At 42.2% G+C, this 19,002-nt stretch overlaps 1 protein-coding gene across 1 annotated transcript in view; it reads left to right on the top strand.

The window, feature by feature from the left end:
* tln2b (talin 2b) overlaps positions 1-19,002 on the top strand; it is a 239,193-nt gene that overhangs the window by 75,684 nt on the left and 144,507 nt on the right. Inside the window, 5 exon segments of the mRNA XM_034176485.1 lie at positions 4,260-4,373; positions 4,833-4,941; positions 7,615-7,823; positions 8,023-8,121; positions 8,905-9,072. Of these exon segments, the coding sequence (XP_034032376.1) occupies positions 4,260-4,373; positions 4,833-4,941; positions 7,615-7,823; positions 8,023-8,121; positions 8,905-9,072 (699 nt within the window).

Here is a 19,002-nt window from a genome sequence, read left to right on the forward strand (position 1 = left end):
GCCTTTATTTTATTTATTTATTTGTTTGTTTGTTTGCATTGTAGAAATGTGCTCCGTTTTCAAAACAGTAAAGCAAACGGAACTCTGGTTTGAAGATGTACAGTGCTACACACTGCTTCCTTGTCAGGGCTGGGAACATCAGATCGCAAAGTTCAGAGTCCTTTTGTGTTGCCCCCCCCACAAAAAGTAGAAAATATTTCCATTTAAACTCACTTAAGCAAAATTAAAACTGTCCGTCTCTTGTTTCAGCATTGACAGAGGGAGAAAGAGAGAGAGAGAGAAGCTGTCTGTATCTCTGCCTTTAAAAAAAAAAAAAACCCCTGGTGTTTCTGATCACCGACATTGTGGCTGTGTGGATCAAGCAGTCACACATACGTGCGTGGGTTTGATTACCAGTTCTGATCACGTGGCTCAGACACACGCCCGCGATTCACCTTCTCTCCAGCTGATTCACTCTGGATGAATGCATTCAGTGTTTGGATGTGTTGTAGCGCACGTGCACATATACGCGTGCACAAAAAGGACTGTCTCGTACACGATTTAGCAAGTCAGACGTTCAGAAAAGAATGAAGCCATTTGCGATCACACTGGGTTTTGTCACACCTCTGTGGATCAAAGCTGTTCACACACAAATGTCCACTGCTGCTGGAACTTTTTCTACACTTGATGCTCAAAGTCTCGCTTCTGTAAACTGCCGCCTGGTTTGCACACAACAAGGCGCAGTTCGCTCTGAGAGATCACAGCAGATGACACGAAATATTATTATGTCGTGTCAGCCCTCAGGTACACGGAAACAAACAAGGCTGATCACATGCCTGCAAAGCCCCCCTGCTGTGAACCAATACACAGTGATCAAGGATCACTTCCTCAAAACCTTTGAACTGTCAGACTGAAAGGGCCAGTAGGCTTTTCTCTCTGCGCAGGCTGGAGGACAGCAAGCTCTTCAGAGTTCATGGACAGAATGCTGCAGCTCCGGCTGGACTTCTTTTGCAGCAACTCTCCTCTGGTGCGCACAGCGCTGGAACAATACTATGATCATGGACAGCCGTGCACTGGCGGAGGAGGCTGTGAAATTCTTCCTGGCCCGCCAGCACCATCTCATGACCGCAGCAGCAATTGCCACATTACATGCAGCGGCAGAAGCCACACACCGCACAAACCAGCTCCGCCACAGAGGAGCTACATCTCTTCCCCAGAAAAGTGCTTACGAACCGGCTTCTGTACTGTATGAAGACATTCAGCTGATCGAACAAAGTCAAACTAACCGCTAACATTACAAAAACTAAGCCAACAACAAGAAACCATCAAGAATTATAGCAAAACGAAATACGGACAAATTGAGGTTTTCGGCAGCATTCGTTCAAGTTTTTCAACAGTTTAAAAATTCTGACGAAGTGCCAACTACAGGAACAAAGCTGTGCGAAGATTATATGATGCCAACGAAAGTCCAGATTTCTTGTTTCATTTGGGCTTTGTTGCCCTTCGTTAAGTGCCGTGTGACTGGGCACTTAGTAAAATGTAAATGATCTGACCTCACTGCTAGACTCATCAATGCATAGCATTATTAAAATTATAGCATTATTAAAATTCCCTGTTCTCTCTCGCGTTTTGTAAATCTGATCTGTGGTATTAGAAATAATGCTTGTGGTTCTTCCTGCTGTCTCCACTGACCCATAATGGACTGTATAAATTACTCTGTATGAGAGATGGCATGAAACATGTTTTCCCCTCCACAAATCATCTCATTTGTCTCTTGTGGTTTATAGAAGTTATAATAAAGAAATCTGGATGTTTCAAAATTTTGCACGTGCATACAAGGCACAGTTATTTACCACACACACACACACATGCACCAGTAGTACATGCAAGGATACTACTAAAATAAGTATTTGAACACCCTGCGATTTTGCAAGTTCTCCCACTTAGAAATCATGGAGGGGTCTGAAATTTTCATCTTAGGTGCATGTCCACTGTGCTGCCATGCAAGGCGCTCACTACACACCAGGAGCAACTGGAATTATGGACCTTGCCCAAGGGCCCTTAGTGATTTTCCAGTAAAGCCCCTTTCACACCATGGCTGCTCCCAGTTGCGTTGTGCGTCGTTATGACGATGGCGCATGGAAGCCGTGCCGAGACGATGCAGCTTGTCACCACAACAGTGCAAGGGGCGCAAACAAAAATTAAACATGGTTAATTTTTTGGCGTCCTCTGCTCGACGCAGAATTAAGTGGTTTCAGCGCAAGTCAGAGCAACAGGACGGTACTCAGCGTGACTGGAAGCCACACCCTCACAAGACAACATTACCCGACGCCAATTTATGATTTCTGCTGTGTTCCATTGTTCCCACAGTATAAATCACGCAGGATTGTTTTTATACCATGTACACAATGCAGTAAAAACTACACGCTTAAATAAAAAAAACACAGAAAAAAAAATGCTGATTGTAGCTGCAGCTCCTCTCTGTGTGGCACTGTCTGGTGAAGAGAGGCACTGTGAGGCAGCTTCTTCTCTCACAAATGTGTTTAAATAAAATCCATAAAAGTCCTGCTCACAGACTGATTGCCAGAGACATTCACTAAAAAGTCCTGACATCTCCAGTCCACTTATGGATGATTCGTTCATGCACACACATGTGAACAAGAAAGGAAAAAACTGTCTGGCTGCAGGTAGTTAGTTCCTTGTTCTCCCCTCAAACTCTCTCATCACAGTTGGAAAAAAAGGACACAAGTCCTGCTCACAGACTGATTGTCAGAGACATGACATGTCCACATCAACTATAACTCCAGACATCTCCACATTTACTCACGGACGGTTCGTTCACGCATCTCGCCGCAGTCAAAGGAGGAAAGATAAACTATAACAGAACTCAGCACAAGAACAAATATAAACTAGAAGAGAAATCAGAGTGCACAGTGTGGCTGCAGCCACACTGTGCACTGTGACTTCTCTGTGCGCAGAACCTGCAGGCTGCATTCTCACCTCCTCTCTGCCCCCTGTTGTGCGCACCCGACGCAGACATTCCTGCGTCGTCATGATGCTACAGGGAGCAACTGGGAGCAGCCCCGGTGTGAAAGGGGCTTAATGCTGGGATTGGAACTGAGGATCCTCTGGTCTCAAGCCCAACGCTTAACCACTAGGCCATCACCTCCCCAGTGATGAAGTCATAAAATACCTTTCTCTTGGACATATGACTTTTGATCTTGCTTGACCATGAAAGGGCAAATGATTTGTAGCAGCTATTTTGGTGATTTGGTTATAGATTCATCAATGCTTAATGCTACAATCTGTTGTGAATTCATTTCAACATTCATTTGATCACATGGCATTTTGACCTTGGGTCACTTTGACAGGTCAGTCCGAAGGTCAGTCCGAAGGTCATGGCTGTTTAACTCAAGCAATTTGGAATCACTATGGATTAAACATGGTGGAACAGTTGTGTGTTAGTTGAGGATAAAGTAGTTAAATTTTGGACAGAATTGATGACATCAAGGTTGGACAGATCCACATATCACGGTAACACTGAATCACAAAGGGGGCAGCACAGTGGCTTAGTGGTTAGCACTGTTGCCTCACAGCAAGAATGTCATGGGTTCGATTCCCGCCTGTGGCCTTTCTGTGTGGAGTTTGTGTGTTCTCCCCATGTTTGTGTGGGTTCTTTCTGGGTGCTCTGCCTTCCTCCCACATTCAAAGACAAGCAGGTTAGATGGACTGGAAACTTCACATTATCCGTAGGTGTGCGTGTGGGTGTGAATGTGTTTGTTTGTCTATATGTGGCCCTGCGACAGACTGGCGTCCATGTCCAGGGTGAACCCCGCCTCGCGTTCTGTGGCTGCTGGGATAGGCCTCAGCCCCAGCTCCCCCACGACCCTTAATTTTGGACTAAGCTGTTGAAGATGAGTGTGTGTGAGTGAATCACAAAGGAACAGTAAGTCCCTTCAGCTGCTGCCCTGGTTTTCACTCAGGGTCGCTACAGCAGATCTGAGGTGGATCTACATGTTGATTTTGGCAGAACTTTTATGCCGGATGCCCTTCCTGACACAACTCCACATTACGTGGAGACATGAGCGGGTGTGGGGATTGAACCAGGACCCTTCCACACTGAAACCAAGTGCACCAACCACTTGGTCACCACAATCACAAAGGAATAATTTGCATTAGTGAGTGTTAAACATGTAAGACACTTTTTGAATGGCATTCCAGTTAAAGCTTGTTGTTATTTCACCTTTTGCACGTTGCATATCTCTGTGGGTTGTTTGCAGAGTTTGGCCCAGCAGGCTCTAATGGGGACCATCAACACCAGCATGCAGGCAGTGCAACAGGCTCAGTCTGACCTGGGACATGTGGATAACCTTCCTCCACTGGGTCATGATTTGGTGAGTCTTTGCATCATCTATTCCACACTTTGTAAAAAATACTAAAGAATGGATGTGATATGGATTGATCACATGGCATAATGTAGATTGGTACTTTTAACTATGTACAAATCATCCAAACACAGCTAGTAAACATAATGTGTTCCATGATTCTTTGTTATAGTACTTTATCCCTTGTCACGCCTTTTAATGTTTCTGCTACTAACGTTGCACAGGAAAAGTAACTTAGAATCAGCCAAATATTCTCATGATACTAAAGTCCATCTTATTTTTTAGGTTTCATATGCTTAGGTGGCAGAAGTGTACATGTGTAGGGCAAGTTTAATACTAAAGAATGTCTAAAGTTGTAGGAGTTGTAAACCCTTGTCCTTTAAGCCTTCGTGAGAAAGTTTATTTGAACTGAAAATCACCCACTGTGATGAAAGCCAATGGCTCTCAAATTTCCTCCTCCTCCAAAAGGCATCCCGGGTTTGGGTTCAGAACAAAGTGGATGAATCCAAACATGAAATCCACTCTCAGGTTGATGCCATCACTGCTGGAACAGCATCTGTGGTCAATCTCACTGCAGGTGAGTGCAATGAAGAATAATAAACAGACTGGCTGTGGATGTCATTATCTGTTTTCATTTATTTGAGCACCAGAAATCTGGTTTATGAAGACTGCTGGACAAAGCTCTGAAGGAAATTGCCCTTTGTAGCCCCAAGGTGTGAATCAATAAACATGTTTCTCAGGCCTGCATTAAGCAGTCACTGTCCTATTTTCATTGATCAATATTTCTCCAGATAAATCTTGAAATGTTCTGAAGTTCATCTTAGTGGCAGGATTTTTGTAAAGCGATTTGAACGTCTGCAGATGTAAAAGCCCTATATAAATGCAGTCCATTTAATCGAATTGACTTATGTCCAACTCAAATGAACTGTGTCGAAATTGCAACACGTTTTAAATCCAGATCCCCATTTTTCAAATAACTAAAATAATTGGACTGTTGGCTGCTCAATTATTCTCTGGCGAGGTGCATGACATTACTCCTTTATCACTGCATTTACAATTGGGTATATAATATTTCATTCTGTAGTTGAGTTCAAATGTTGCATTTGGATGATGCTGCTGTTAACTGTTAATATGAAGTCTAAGGTGGCAAGTTCAAAGAGCTGTTACAGAAACAAACAAAAACAAGCCCAGCAGAGAAAAAGAAAAAAAAAATCTCTCATATTAGTGTTACAGGTAACTGCTGATGACATGTGCTGGTAGTGCATAGGTATGTTGTGAATGCACTTATTTCTCAAACATCTCACTGAAGCCGTTTCTTTTTACAGCACTAGATAACACTGGGCTTTAGACCAGGTTTTTGCTTGTCTGCAATACAAAAGCTTATTTTTGAGAGAAGATATCAGTGTGCAATTAATTGTTTAGAGCAACACACCCACAGGAGCACAAGTTGTATTGTTATTTAGAGGATGTGGGTGCTGGATTTACAAATAATGGCTGCGTCGAGTTGAAATTAGCAGTTAATGAAATTAGCATTTTTTTTTTCTCAAAGTAATCAGTCTAGAGAAGACTTCACCAGAGTGCATACAGAAGGTTTACCACAAAATGTAAATTTGCAGATATATTAGGTTATTGCATCCTTAGTATTTTTTCATGGTGTGACTGATGATAAAAGCAGTATGATAGTTTTGTAAAACAAACATGTTGGATGTTCTCTAATGGTCATTTCATTCACTTGACTTGAGTCAAACTGAGCAGGGTTTTCACTTGCTGAAGGCAAAACATGATGCTAAGAGACCAAAAAAACAAGCAGGAAGTGGCAGACAATCAACAGAGAAGAGACAAAGTCTAGTGATGGGTGATGTATTCTCAGTGTCTGCAAAGAATTTGGAATAAGGAAACTGACTACTTTTAATTAACGATCATGTGAGTTTCTCCAACTGGCTTTGTTTCCTTCAGTTGAAATGGCCTTGATTGAATTTATTGTTGCTGTGACAAAAACAGCAAGAACATTTTTAAGTGTTTATGATTGATCTGCTTGTATTCAGCCAAGTACTTGAAATCTCATTGGATGTGTCATGATGCAGATGGACAATGGCCTGAAGCATACAGTGAAAGCAACTTGAGCTTTTTTTAAACAAAACAATAATGCAATGTCTTGGCCAAGTCAATCACGAGGCATGAATCCAGCTGAGTTTTCATTTCACTTGATGAAAGTAAAACAGCAGCTGCAAAGGGAGCATGGCAGAGCAATAGCCAGGGAAGGAACATAGTGTGATTGGGAATGATTGTACAGCATACATCATTAATGACTTAATAAGAAAAAAGAATTAGTTGGACAAGTTTATTTTGGATCTTCTCTCATCCACACAGAGTCAAAATTATACATACACGCTCACATATATACATACACTCCCACTAATATCTGATTAAATGCCCCTTAGCAAGCTGCAACTTGACTAGACACTTTTGGTAGCCATCCAATTAACCTGTTCACCTGTGGAATGTTCCAAACAGGTGTTCTTTGAGCATTCATCAACTTCCCAGTCTTTTGTTGCCCCTGTCCAAGCTTTTTGAAATGTGTTGCAGGCATCCATTTAAAAATGAGCAAATATTTGCACAAAAACAAAAAAGTATCAGTTTGAACATTAAATATCTTTTCTTTGTGGTGTATTCAGTTAAATGTAGTTTGAAGAGGATTTGCAAATCATTGTATTCTGTTTTTATTTATATTTCACACAACGTCCCAACTTTATTGGAATTGGGGTTGTACACAAATTCTTAAATACGGTTGAGATTGGACTTTGGGAAGGCCATTCCAGAAGCTTAATGTTAGCTTTCTTGGCCAAGTCAATCACTTGGCATGAATCCAGCTGAGTTTTCATTTCACTTGATGAAAGTAAAACAGCAGCTGCAAAGGGAGCATGGCAAAGCTTAATGTTAGCTTTCTGGAATGGCCTTGTTTGGTTTTGGTGGTTGTCCACTCCTTTTATCAGAGCCCTAACTCCACTGAAGACCGACAGATTAGGTAATTTTTGCTACTGGACAAATTATTTAAATGTATTCGAACCAGTTTACTCAACCTGTCACAGCGTGACTACACATTAAACCTCCGACTACAGCTTTCGAAGCCTTCAAGTTTAGGCTGCAATGTGATATAGTAGACTTTGTGGATGTCTGGATATCTATGACCCTAACTATAAATCAGCACGGCAGCAGTTTGGTAAATTAAAATGGTGCTTTTTTCTTACAGGTGAACCTGCAGAAACTGACTACACAGCGGTGGGCTGTGCCATCACTACCATCTCATCCAACCTCACAGAAATGTCCAAGGGTGTCAAGCTGCTCGCGGCATTGATGGACGATGAGGTGGGCAGCGGGCACAAGCTCATGGGTGCTGCCAGGATGCTGGCAGGAGCTGTGTCAGATCTGCTCAGATCTGTTGAGCCTGCAGCCACTGAGGTGAGGCTCTCTGACAACTGTGCTGTTACTTTATCCTCTCCTGTAATTCCAGCAGCCAACAAATGAAGATATAATAATGTGCACCATGCTTTTTTCTTTATTAATATCATTGTTCAACTGAAGATCTCTGGCAAAAGAGTATGTTAAGGCTTGTGTGAGAACAGGCTGGTGTAAATGTGATGATGTCACCCCCATTCAGTCCAGGCAGACAGTGCTGACTGCAGCAGGAAACATTGGACAGGCCAGTGGGGACCTGCTTCGTCACATGGGGGAAGGCGAGACTGATGAAAAGTTCCAGGTTGGATACAACTCACTCGTTGTTCCTATGACACTGCTGGCTAAATAGGAAAACATGTTTACATATTTATGTAATCACCTTAAGCTGTTACTTCATGTGGATTTTCTTACTGTGTTTTACATTGCAAAATATGGCATTTCTCAACATTTTGATCAAATTCTCACAATGTTTTTAGCTAATCTGCATGAAAGTGGAAAAAAAAGATTTTTCTTATCAAGAACAATAACCCATTGAATTTCAGTGTTGGCCACCTTCCAGGTGTGGATCGTGGAGTTTGTATTTATTCCTTCATTTATTTTGTATACCCATTTACTCCATTCAAGGGTCACGGGGGGTGCTAACCACTAAGTCACCATGCCACACTTTATTTATTTATTTAATTATTTATTCCCAAATTCTTTATATCGTAAGATGGATCTCCAAATATTTGTCAAAACGTTATGCACTGATGTTGATGGAACTTATCAGATAAACACTACATGCCCCATGACGGACAATAAAACATGTTAAATTTTGTGCTGCTGCTTCTTTTTCACTGAAATATACATTCAGACAGCTGCAATATCAAGTTGAATGACAATGTTGATAAACCCAGTGCAGCATTTAAGGATTGTTTGTGCTTGGCTGAGCTAATTTTCTGGCTGCTTGAGCAATAATATAAATGCAGTTTATGGACTAGATGTCTGAGTTTAAATATTTAAACAATGACATCCTTTGTCCCCTCAGCCATACATCAGCAGCTGTGCTGTGTTTAACTGAAGAACTTTGATTAATATGTTGCAGGACACCTTGATGAATCTGGCCAAAGCAGTGGCCAATGCAGCTGCCATGTTAGTCTTGAAGGCCAAGAATGTTGCCCAGGTGGCAGAGGACACCATATTGCAGAACCTGGTGATCGCAGCTGCAACACAGTGTGCCTTGTCCACATCACAGCTGGTGGCCTGCACCAAGGTACTGGTTTAAAGCCTGTTCATCTCAACAGCCTGTAGCTAAATGGCGAAGCTTACAGAGGATTTACACAACGTCATCACCCCTGGTGTTCTTGCTTTGCAGCATTTTGACCATCATCCTCACAGCATTATTTCATTTGGATACATCATTTTGAGAAGTTATTTTGAATAACACAAAATGTCACTGCTGTGTCAACACATTATCAAGGATTGGACTGAACGCTATTTTCCGGCACATTTTTATGCTACCCTGTAAATTCTCATATGTTAAATTTACGTACTTCTGAAAAGTTGGATAACCAGTTGCCTCACATTCATATAAGTTTAGAATTAAAACACAATTTAATTCATCCAAGTATAATCACACAGTGGGTTGTTCATTTTACAAAGTTTACTTGTGGAAAAGTGATGCAGTTTCCCAACTTTTCTCAGGTAAACTCAGGGGCATCGGACTGGTGGGGTAAAGGGTACTATGTACCCAGGGCCCGGAGCATGGGGGGGGGGGGCACAAAAAACTGGCATTAAATACATTTTTGTGTTACATGTTATTAATGTCCATACAATTCGTGTTCTAAAAGAATATAATTAGAATGAATGTACAAATGTTGCGAAACATAATTCTGCTCTAACAATAACATTGAAAGATCTCTGAGGGCCCTTCCCACCCCTGTACAGTTGTACAATGGTTTAGCCCAAGCCCACAGGCGGCACGCTGCCACACACACACACACACACACACACACACACACACACACACACACACACACACATCCCAAACGGGATCTGACAGCATGAGGAGAGGTGTTTAGGTTGAAACAAGACATGTCTTTCCTAAAAAATCAAAGTCCGGATTTCAAAAAAAGGAGAGGAAAAAAAGACAGGAAAAGAAAACTAAATGAGGGAAAATAGCTGCTAACCAAATTCTTTGAGAAGAGAGGCGAGCTCGAAAACTATCTTAACGCGCACGCAGGAAACTTGCTAATAATCAGCACTGAGGACATATAAACTTCATGATTTAAAAGGGAAAGACACGAAAAACCCACCTCGGTTTTAGTGGTGAAATAACTAAAACATAATCTGAATGAATGTCAACAAGCAACCGCAGCTCTGCGCATCTCTCCTGTCTCCCCACAGGACACACAGTCCGCACCAAAGGGAGAAAGGGAGGGAGGGGGACACAGAGCAGAGAGCACGGCTGCTGCTGTGATGACACACAGGACAGGAGCAGGGCAGCTTGCTTCTGCTGCAAGAAAATCAAATATCTTGACCCAGTCGCCCCTGACTTGTTACTGGTTGTTAGCGCATTTATGACAAATTAATTACCCAAATGCGTGCATTTAGCGCTGTCCCTTTCATTATATATGCGCAGATTATGGACTGAGTTTATTGAGTGACATTTACTATAAAATGGGTAATCTGTTCTTTAATGTTTTGATTGTAGAATATTGTATTATGTATTTTTTTTCCTTCACAAAAGGAATTACACACTGATGAGCCGTAATTTATGGCTTATCAGTGTGTAATTCCTTTTTGTCATTTTGTCACTTTTGTAATTCCTGCTTACTTTTATTTAATTACTCATTTTCAATCCAGTCCAGTCCACTTTATTTATATAGCACATTTAACAACAAAGACTTTCCAAAGTGCTGCACATACAGTAGAATCACAATAGATAAAACCCCAATAGTCAAGAAATAAATTAAAAATAAGAAAATTAACAATAAAACTAACTGAAATGTGCAAGATAAATAAATAAATACATACAGCATATAAAAGATAAAACCAATAAAATCCACCAAAATAAAAACAAAACCCTACTGGGGAAGGCGCCGCCATCTTGTCTGCGAACATAGATAGAGCTCTACATCAGGCCACGGAGCAGGTGATTAGAGACCCTGCAAGGCTTATGACACATGTGGGTGTGGAATCCATTAGCTTAGCGGGGAATTTAGTGCAGAAAATCCACTATGGTGATAGTGCAGTTTATTTGCCAGGGAGGGAATTTCAACAAGTTGAGACTGGCCTGCTTCCGTAGTCGTGTCCATAAAAATCATAGAGGGATATGCTTTCCAAACTTAATACCCATTACTATATTGGATGATGTTGAAATTGAGGATGGCCCAGTGGTTGTTCCAGCAATAGCATAGATTTCGTGTCTGCTACCTATAACGCGCGTGGAATGTCTTAAACCTAAACCTACTTCTAGGCATCTTATATATGCTACTCTGGAACCACCCCTAAACCCAAAGAGTTCAACTGTCAACCCCACTGAGGTCCTTAGACTGGGTCTCATTAACATAAGATTACTGTCCTCAAAATAATTGTTGATCAATTATCTAATTATTGATCATCACTTAGATATGATTGGGCTATGTGAAACCTGGCTTAAACCTACAGCTGTCCTCCCCTTAAATGAGGCCTGCCCACCAGCATATACATTTAGTCACGTCCCTCGTGATGCGAAGCAAGGCGGGGGTGTTGCTCTTATTTATAAATCTAGGTTTAGCTTATTAGCTGTTGGGGGTTACAAATATCACTCGTTTGAGCATCTGATTCTCCGCTCTGCTCAGGATATTACACATTGCCAAGGTCAGAAGAATAAAAATTAGTCGTATTACTTTGTCACTGTATATAGGCTTCCTGGCCCATATTCTGAATTCTTAGATGAATTTGGTGCGTTCATCTCTAACTTGTCAACTAGTGTAGATAACATTCTGATCATTGGTGACTTTAACCTTCATATAAATAAGCCTTCTGATCCCCTCTGCAAATCATTTATGGAAATTGTGGATGCATTAGGATTTCGGCAATGCATTCGGGATTCGATGCACATTAGTGGAAATATCCTGGATCTGGTTCTCACACGTGGTATTGCTGTCACGAATGTTGACATCATGCCTCTTACATCAGTGGTGTCTGATCACTCACTTATTAAGTTTTCAGTTTCCCTGCCTTGTTTAGTGGAACAACAACCTTACAAGGTATGTGAGAAAAGTAGCCGACCTTTTTATTTTATGCAAAAAATATATGGATTTGATTCATATGTTTTTACATCAGCTAAGCTTGAACCTTCGTGCGCATGCGTGAGTTTTTTCACGCCTGTCAGTTGCGTCATTCGCCTGTGGGCAGGCTTTGAGTGAGCACTGGTCCACCCCTCTCGTCGTTTTTTCATTGTGAGGAAATGGTGGAATGATTTGGTCTTTGTTCCATCTGAATTTTTTCAGAAACTATTAGAGACAGGCAGCTGGAAACCATTCGGAAAATTCACATGGCTTTCGGTGAAAATTTCATGGGCTTCACAGAGATTACGGAGTGTTACTACCGCTTTAAGGACGGCCCACAATGGCGCATGGCACGCCGCGCTCGACAGGCAGAAACCACCATTTCATTTCTAAACGGATGGCTGTGTCGATCCGGGACCGTCGTGTGCAGTTTCTCTGGTTATCACAAGAGCTGGACATCAGCCATTTTTCGGCAGATTTCACTTTTAACAAGAGATTTTGTCATGGAAAGCCGCGCGGAGGCTTCGCGCGTCATGACGGAGCCGCTGATGGAGTGAGACAAAGAACAGCTCCGTTTTGGAGTGTCAGAGGACAAGTTGGGACATGCCCAGCTCTCCACAATTTCTCTTATACTCACTCGACTGGTAAGCCACTGAAAGCCGAGATAGGCATGTCCCAACTTGTCTTCTGACACTCCAAAACGGAGGTGTTCTTTGTCTTGCTCCATCAGCGGCTCCGTCGTGACGCGCGAAGCCTCCACGCGGCTTTCCATGACAAAATCTCTTGTTAAAAGTGAAATCTGACGGAAAATGGCTGATGTCCATCTCTTGTGATAACCAGAGAAATTGCACACGACAGTCCCGGATCAACACAGCCATCCGTTTAGAAATGAAATGGTGGTTTCTGCCTGTTGATTGCGGCTCGGAGCGTGGCGCGCCGGCGCCATTATGGGCCGTCCTTAAAGCGGTAGTAACACTCTGTAATCTCTGTGAAGCCCATAAATTTTCACCGAAAGCCATGTGAATTTTCCGAATGGTTTCCAGCTGCCTGTCTCTAACAGTTTCTGAAAAAAATTCAGATGGAACAAAGCCCAAATCATTCCGCCATTTCCTCGCAATGAAAAAATGATGAGAGGGGTGGACCAGTGCTCACTCAAAGCCTGCCCACAGGTGAATGACGCAACCGACAGGCGTGAAAAAACTCACGCATGCACACGAAGGTTCAAGCTTGGCTGACGAAAAACATATGAATCAAATCCATATATTTTTTGCATACAATAAAAAGGTCGGATACTTTTCTCATAGATCTCGTATATATCATTACGGTGATGCATCAACTCCTCAACTAAGACTGAAGTCGAAGCTAGATTGCCTGATGTCTTAGCTTCACATTTGACAAATACCCAGTCAGTAGACAGACTTGTGGATAGTTTAAACTCAGTGCTCAAAAGTACACTCGACATGATTGCACCACCTGTGTTAAAACCGCGCTTCCCCAAATCACAGTCACCTTGGTTCAATGATTAACTGCGTGACCTCAAGCATAAAGCAAGAGGTCTAGAACAGAAATGGTGTTGTTCAAAATTAGAAGTATTTCACCTTGCGTGGCGTGATGCTCTTAGACTATAAGCATGCATTATTGGCTGCAAAGCGGACTTACTACTCTGATTTGATCAACAAAAACAAGCATAACTCAAAGTTCTTGTTCAACACGGTGGCAACACTTTTGCATGGACAACCACCTGTAGTTCGCTCTCCTTTTACAGCCCAAGATTTCCTGGATTACTTTGGGAAGAAAATAGAAGACATCAGGTTAAACATATCCCAGCATGCCTTAATCCAGCCACTACACCCTGCTATTGATGTGGGCGCCACTACTGAGGTATTACCTAGATTTACAGAATTTAACAGTATCTCACTAGGCATGCTGACAAAACTCGTAATGTCAACAAAAAGCACAACCTGTTTATTTGATCCTATACCAACAAAACTGTTTAAGGACCTGTGGCCCACTCTTGGGCCGACTGTGCTGGAAATTATTAATCTTTCTTTAACTTCTAGATCTGTTCCTAAATGTTTCAAATCTGCAGTGATTAAACCATTACTTAAGAAACCTAATCTTGACCCTAGTGTATTGACAAACTGTCGGCCGTTATCAAATCTATCATTTTTCTCTAAAATTCTGGGAAAAGTGGTGTCACGGCAGCTCGTAGGCTATCTAACTGAGAATAATCTCTTTGAGCCACTGCAGTCTGCTTTTAGAAAATATCATTCCACAGAGATGGCTCTCACTAAAGTGGTGAATGATCTTCTGCTTACAATGGATTCGGACACCACTACGGTTCTGTTGCTGTTAGATCTCAGTGCTGCATTTGATACAGTGGATCATCATATTCTACTTGATAGGCTGGAAAATCTCTTTGGGATTACTGGGAATGCCCTTGCATGGCTGACGTCATACTTGACCAGTCGTTCTCACTGTGTTTTGTACAGTAATACTACCTCTAACCTTAGTGACATGAAATTTGGGGTTCCATAGGGGTCTGTCTTAGGCCCTCTGCTTTTCTCCCTTTATATAGCACCCCTTGGGCACATATTGCGGTGTTTTGGGATTACCTTTCACTACTATGCAGATGATACTCAGTTATACATGCCGATAACTGCTGGTAATCTTGTTCACAAAAAATCCTTAGAAGATTGCCTTGCAGCAGTGAGAAGTTGGATGTCTAGAAACGTCCTACTTTTAAACTCTGATAAGACTGAAATGATGGTTCTTGGTCCAGTGAGACATCGGCATCAATTTGACCAGTTAACACTCAGCCTCGGTTCGTGTGTCGTACATCACACTGACAAAGTGAGGAACCTTGGGGTAATTTTTGATCCTTCGTTGTCCTTTGGCCTCCACATTAGAAATATTACTAGGACTGCTTTCTTCCACCTGCGAAATATAGCGAAGATTCATCCCATTCTGTCTATGGCCGATGCTGAGACCCTGATCCATGCATTTATCTCTTCTAGATTGGACTACTGCAATGTTCTATTTTCTGGTTTACCGCAGTCTAGCATTAGGGGTCTCCAATTGGTTCAAATGCTGCAGCCAGGTTCTGCTACTAACCTATAAAATTATTCATGGACTGGCACCTCCCTACCTAGCTGACCTAATTAAACCTTACGTACTGGCCCGGGCTTTACGTTCTCAGGGTGCAGGACTACTTTGTGTCCCTAAGGTGAATAAGAAGTCTACGAGTCACAGAGCTTTCTCTTATCGTGCCCCTGTTCTGTGGAATGATCTCCCTGCGTCAATAAAACAGTCAGATTCTGTGGAGACTTTCAAGTCCAGACTTAAGACGCACTTATTTTCCCTTTCATATGGCTAGCATACTGGTACAGTTTTGTTTTATGCTTTTTACTCTTTTAATTCATTTATTAGTAATTGGAGTGGGCCACGGCCTCAACTTTACCTAAATTCTGGGTCTTTTAGTGAAGTTTAGGGCTAGTATCACCTTAGTATTTCTCTGTTTTTCTTGTTGTTTAATGCTGGCAAATTATACAGTATTTTTTGTCTTTCTGATGCCTGATTCTGTTTTTTCTTTCTGTTTAAGGTGCAGCTCCATCCAGAGATGGGATCCTCCTGTCCTGTGCACCAATAGCATTTCTTGTATATTTGTCCGTGAATTGTTCTGTGAATTGTTCTGTAATTTATGTTTGTAGCATGGCCCAAGCAGAGGGTCACCCCTTTGAGTCTGGTCTGCTTGAGGTTTCTATCTCAGAGGGAGTTTTTCCTTACCACTGTTGCTCTGGGGGTTGGTAAGATTAGACCTTACCTGTGTGAAGCGCTTTGAGGCAACTCTGTTGTGATTTGGCGCTATATAAATGAAAATAAATTGAAATTGAAACTGAAAACCAGTAAAACAGAAGACCACACAACTCATGCAGTGTTAAAAACCAGAGAATAAAAGTGGGTCTTCAGACAAGACTTAAAACACTCCGCTGTGGGGGCTGTTCGGACATGGAGGGGCAGAGCGTTCCAAAGTCTGGGGCCAGCCATAGAGAAAGCCCTGTCCCCCCTGGTTTTAAGTCTTGTCTTGGGTACCACGAGCTGGAAATGGCCCTTAGACCTCAGAGCACGCGCTGGAGAGTAAATTTGTAGGAGGTCAGTGATGTATTGAGGGGCCATTCCATTCCAAGCTTTAAAGACAAACAATAAAATCTTAAAATCAATTGTAAAATTAATAGGAAGCCAGAGCAAATATGCAAGAACTGGGGTTATGTGCTCACGCTTCCAGGCCCCTGTTAAAAGTCGCGCTGCAGCGTTCTGGACCAACTGCAAACGGGAAAGAGCCTGTTGTCTAATGCCGAAATAAAGTGCGTTATAGTAGTCTAGACGACTTGAAACAGAAGAATGCACAACTTGTTCAAAAAGGTTAAAAGATAAAAGCGGTTTTACCTTTGATAAAAGACGAAGATGATAAAAGCATGATTTCAAAACACCATTGATTTGTTTATCAAATTTAAAATCGCTGTCTATAGTGATGCCAAGGCTGGTGACCTTGGGACGTACAAAATCCTTGAGAGGTCCCAAGTCAACGAGGGTACTTCCAAACAACATAACCTCTGTCTTGCCCTCATTAACTTTCGAAAAATTCTGTGACAGCCAAGCCCTGATGTCACACAGACAGTCGAGTAGGGGTGTCAGGGGGCAAAGGCTGTTTTTAGCAATAGGCATGTAGATTCGAATTTGAATTTTGGAAAATTATGTTAAATGAGATTTTTTGCTGTGACTGTAGATCTTATATCCGTAACCCTGATTTGTAGTCAAGTTAACACTGCGGTATACGAGGTCTGTCCGTAAAGTATCATACCTTTTTATTTTTTTCAAAAACTATATGGATTTCATTCATATGTTTTTACGTCAGACATGCTTGAACCCTCGTGCGCATGCGTGAGTTTTTCCATGCCTGTCGGTGACGTCATTCGCCTGTGAGCACGCCTTGTGGAAGGAGTGGTCCCGCCCCCTCGTCGGATTTTCATTGTCTGGAAATGGCGGAATGAAAAGGACTTTTTTTCCATCTGAATTTTTTCAGAAGCTGTTAGAGACTGGCACCTGGAAACCATTCGAAAAATTTATCTGGCTTTCAGTGAAAATTTTACGGGCTTCACAGAGAATAAGGACTTTAACTACAGGTTTAAGGACCCCTTTAAAGGACGGTCGGTGCACCGCGCTGCGAGCTGCGACGATGCGGCACAAACCACTGGATCATTTCTAAGCTGATGGCTCTGTGGATACGAGACCGTCGTGTGCTCTTTCTCTGGTTATCACAAGACCTGGACATCATCCATTTTCCGGCAGATTTCACTTTTAACAAGAGATTTTGTCATGGAAAGCCGCGCGGAGGCTTCGCGCGTCACGACCGATTCGCTGATGAAGCGAGACAAAGGAACACCTCCGTTTCGGAGTGTTAGAGGACAAGTTGGGACATGTCTATCTCGGCTTTCAGTGCTTACCAGCCCAGTGAATATAAAAGAACTTGTGGAGAGCTGGACATGTCCCAACTTGTCCTCTAACACTCCGAAACGGAGGTGTTCTTTTGTCTCGCTTCATCAGCGAATCGGTCGTGACGCGCGAAGTCTCCGCGCGGCTTTCCATGACAAAATCTCTTGTTAAAAGTGAAATCTGCCGGAAAATGGCTGATGTCCAGGTCTTGTGATAACCAGAGAAAGAGCACACGACGGTCTCATATCCACAGAGCCATCAGCTTAGAAATGATCCAGTGGTTTGTGCCGCAGCTCGCAGCGCGGCGCACCGACCGTCCTTTAAAGGGGTCCTTAAACCTGTAGTTAAAGTCCTTATTCTCTGTGAAGCCCGTAAAATTTTCACTGAAAGCCAGATAAATTTTTTGAATGGTTTCCAGGTGCCAGTCTCTAACAGCTTCTGAAAAAATTCAGATGGAAAAAAAGTCCTTTTCATTCCGCCATTTCCAGACAATGAAAATCCGACGAGGGGGCGGGACCACTCCTTCCACAAGGCGTGCTCACAGGCGAATGACGTCAACGACAGGCGTGGAAAAACTCACGCATGCGCACGAGGGTTCAAGCATGTCTGACGTAAAAACATATGAATGAAATCCATATAGTTTTTGAAAAAAATAAGGTACGATACTTTACGGACAGACCTCGTATGTCTTAAAATGCACCAAAATTACACCATTTTTCTAGAAAATTGTGCTGTTTGGTCCCCCAGACCCCCCCAACTCAATATTGCTCCCCCAACTTTAAAAAGGGTTCTGAGTCCTAAGGTATACATGAGTTAGATGATTTAGACCTGGTTTGACTACGCATAAGAAATTTGGTGTTTCCGTTAATAAAAAAGAACATAACAGTGTGTGTGTGGGGGGGGGGAGCTTCAATATGGCTAGTACCTAGGGCCCAGAATTTGGTGCTATGTCCCTGGGTAAACTCAGTATGTTCCAATTAATAGTGTATTGTTTATGAAAACTAAAAGCCTCAAAAACATGTATAACAAAGTAGAAAGGCATCAGACGGTTAATATTACTTCCATAGATACCTCGAGGTGTTTACATTTTGGAGTAATTTTGTCAAAAGTCCAGGAAAGCTTGGTCCAGAAAACACCTTTTTTTTGGCTATCTCAACAACCAAGAAGCCTGGAAGGATGATCTAAAGCATAAGTATATTGATCATCAAAATGTGATTGGTTGAATGACTTCATAATGAAGAAACACAGATATCATATAAGAGTAGTATCTCACTGGGCATAAGGGTAGTATCTCGCTGGGCTGCGACAGCTTGCGAACAGCATTCATGTGGGCAATCAGGCATTTTCACCATTGTAGATGTCTGAATTTAAATATTTACACAGTAGCATCCTCTGACATGTCACTTGATTTTTGAACTGTTCAAATAGTCCAGGCG

The sequence above is a fragment of the Thalassophryne amazonica genome, chromosome 8 (genome assembly GCF_902500255.1).
Source record: "Thalassophryne amazonica chromosome 8, fThaAma1.1, whole genome shotgun sequence".
Lineage (NCBI taxonomy): Eukaryota > Metazoa > Chordata > Actinopteri > Batrachoidiformes > Batrachoididae > Thalassophryne > Thalassophryne amazonica.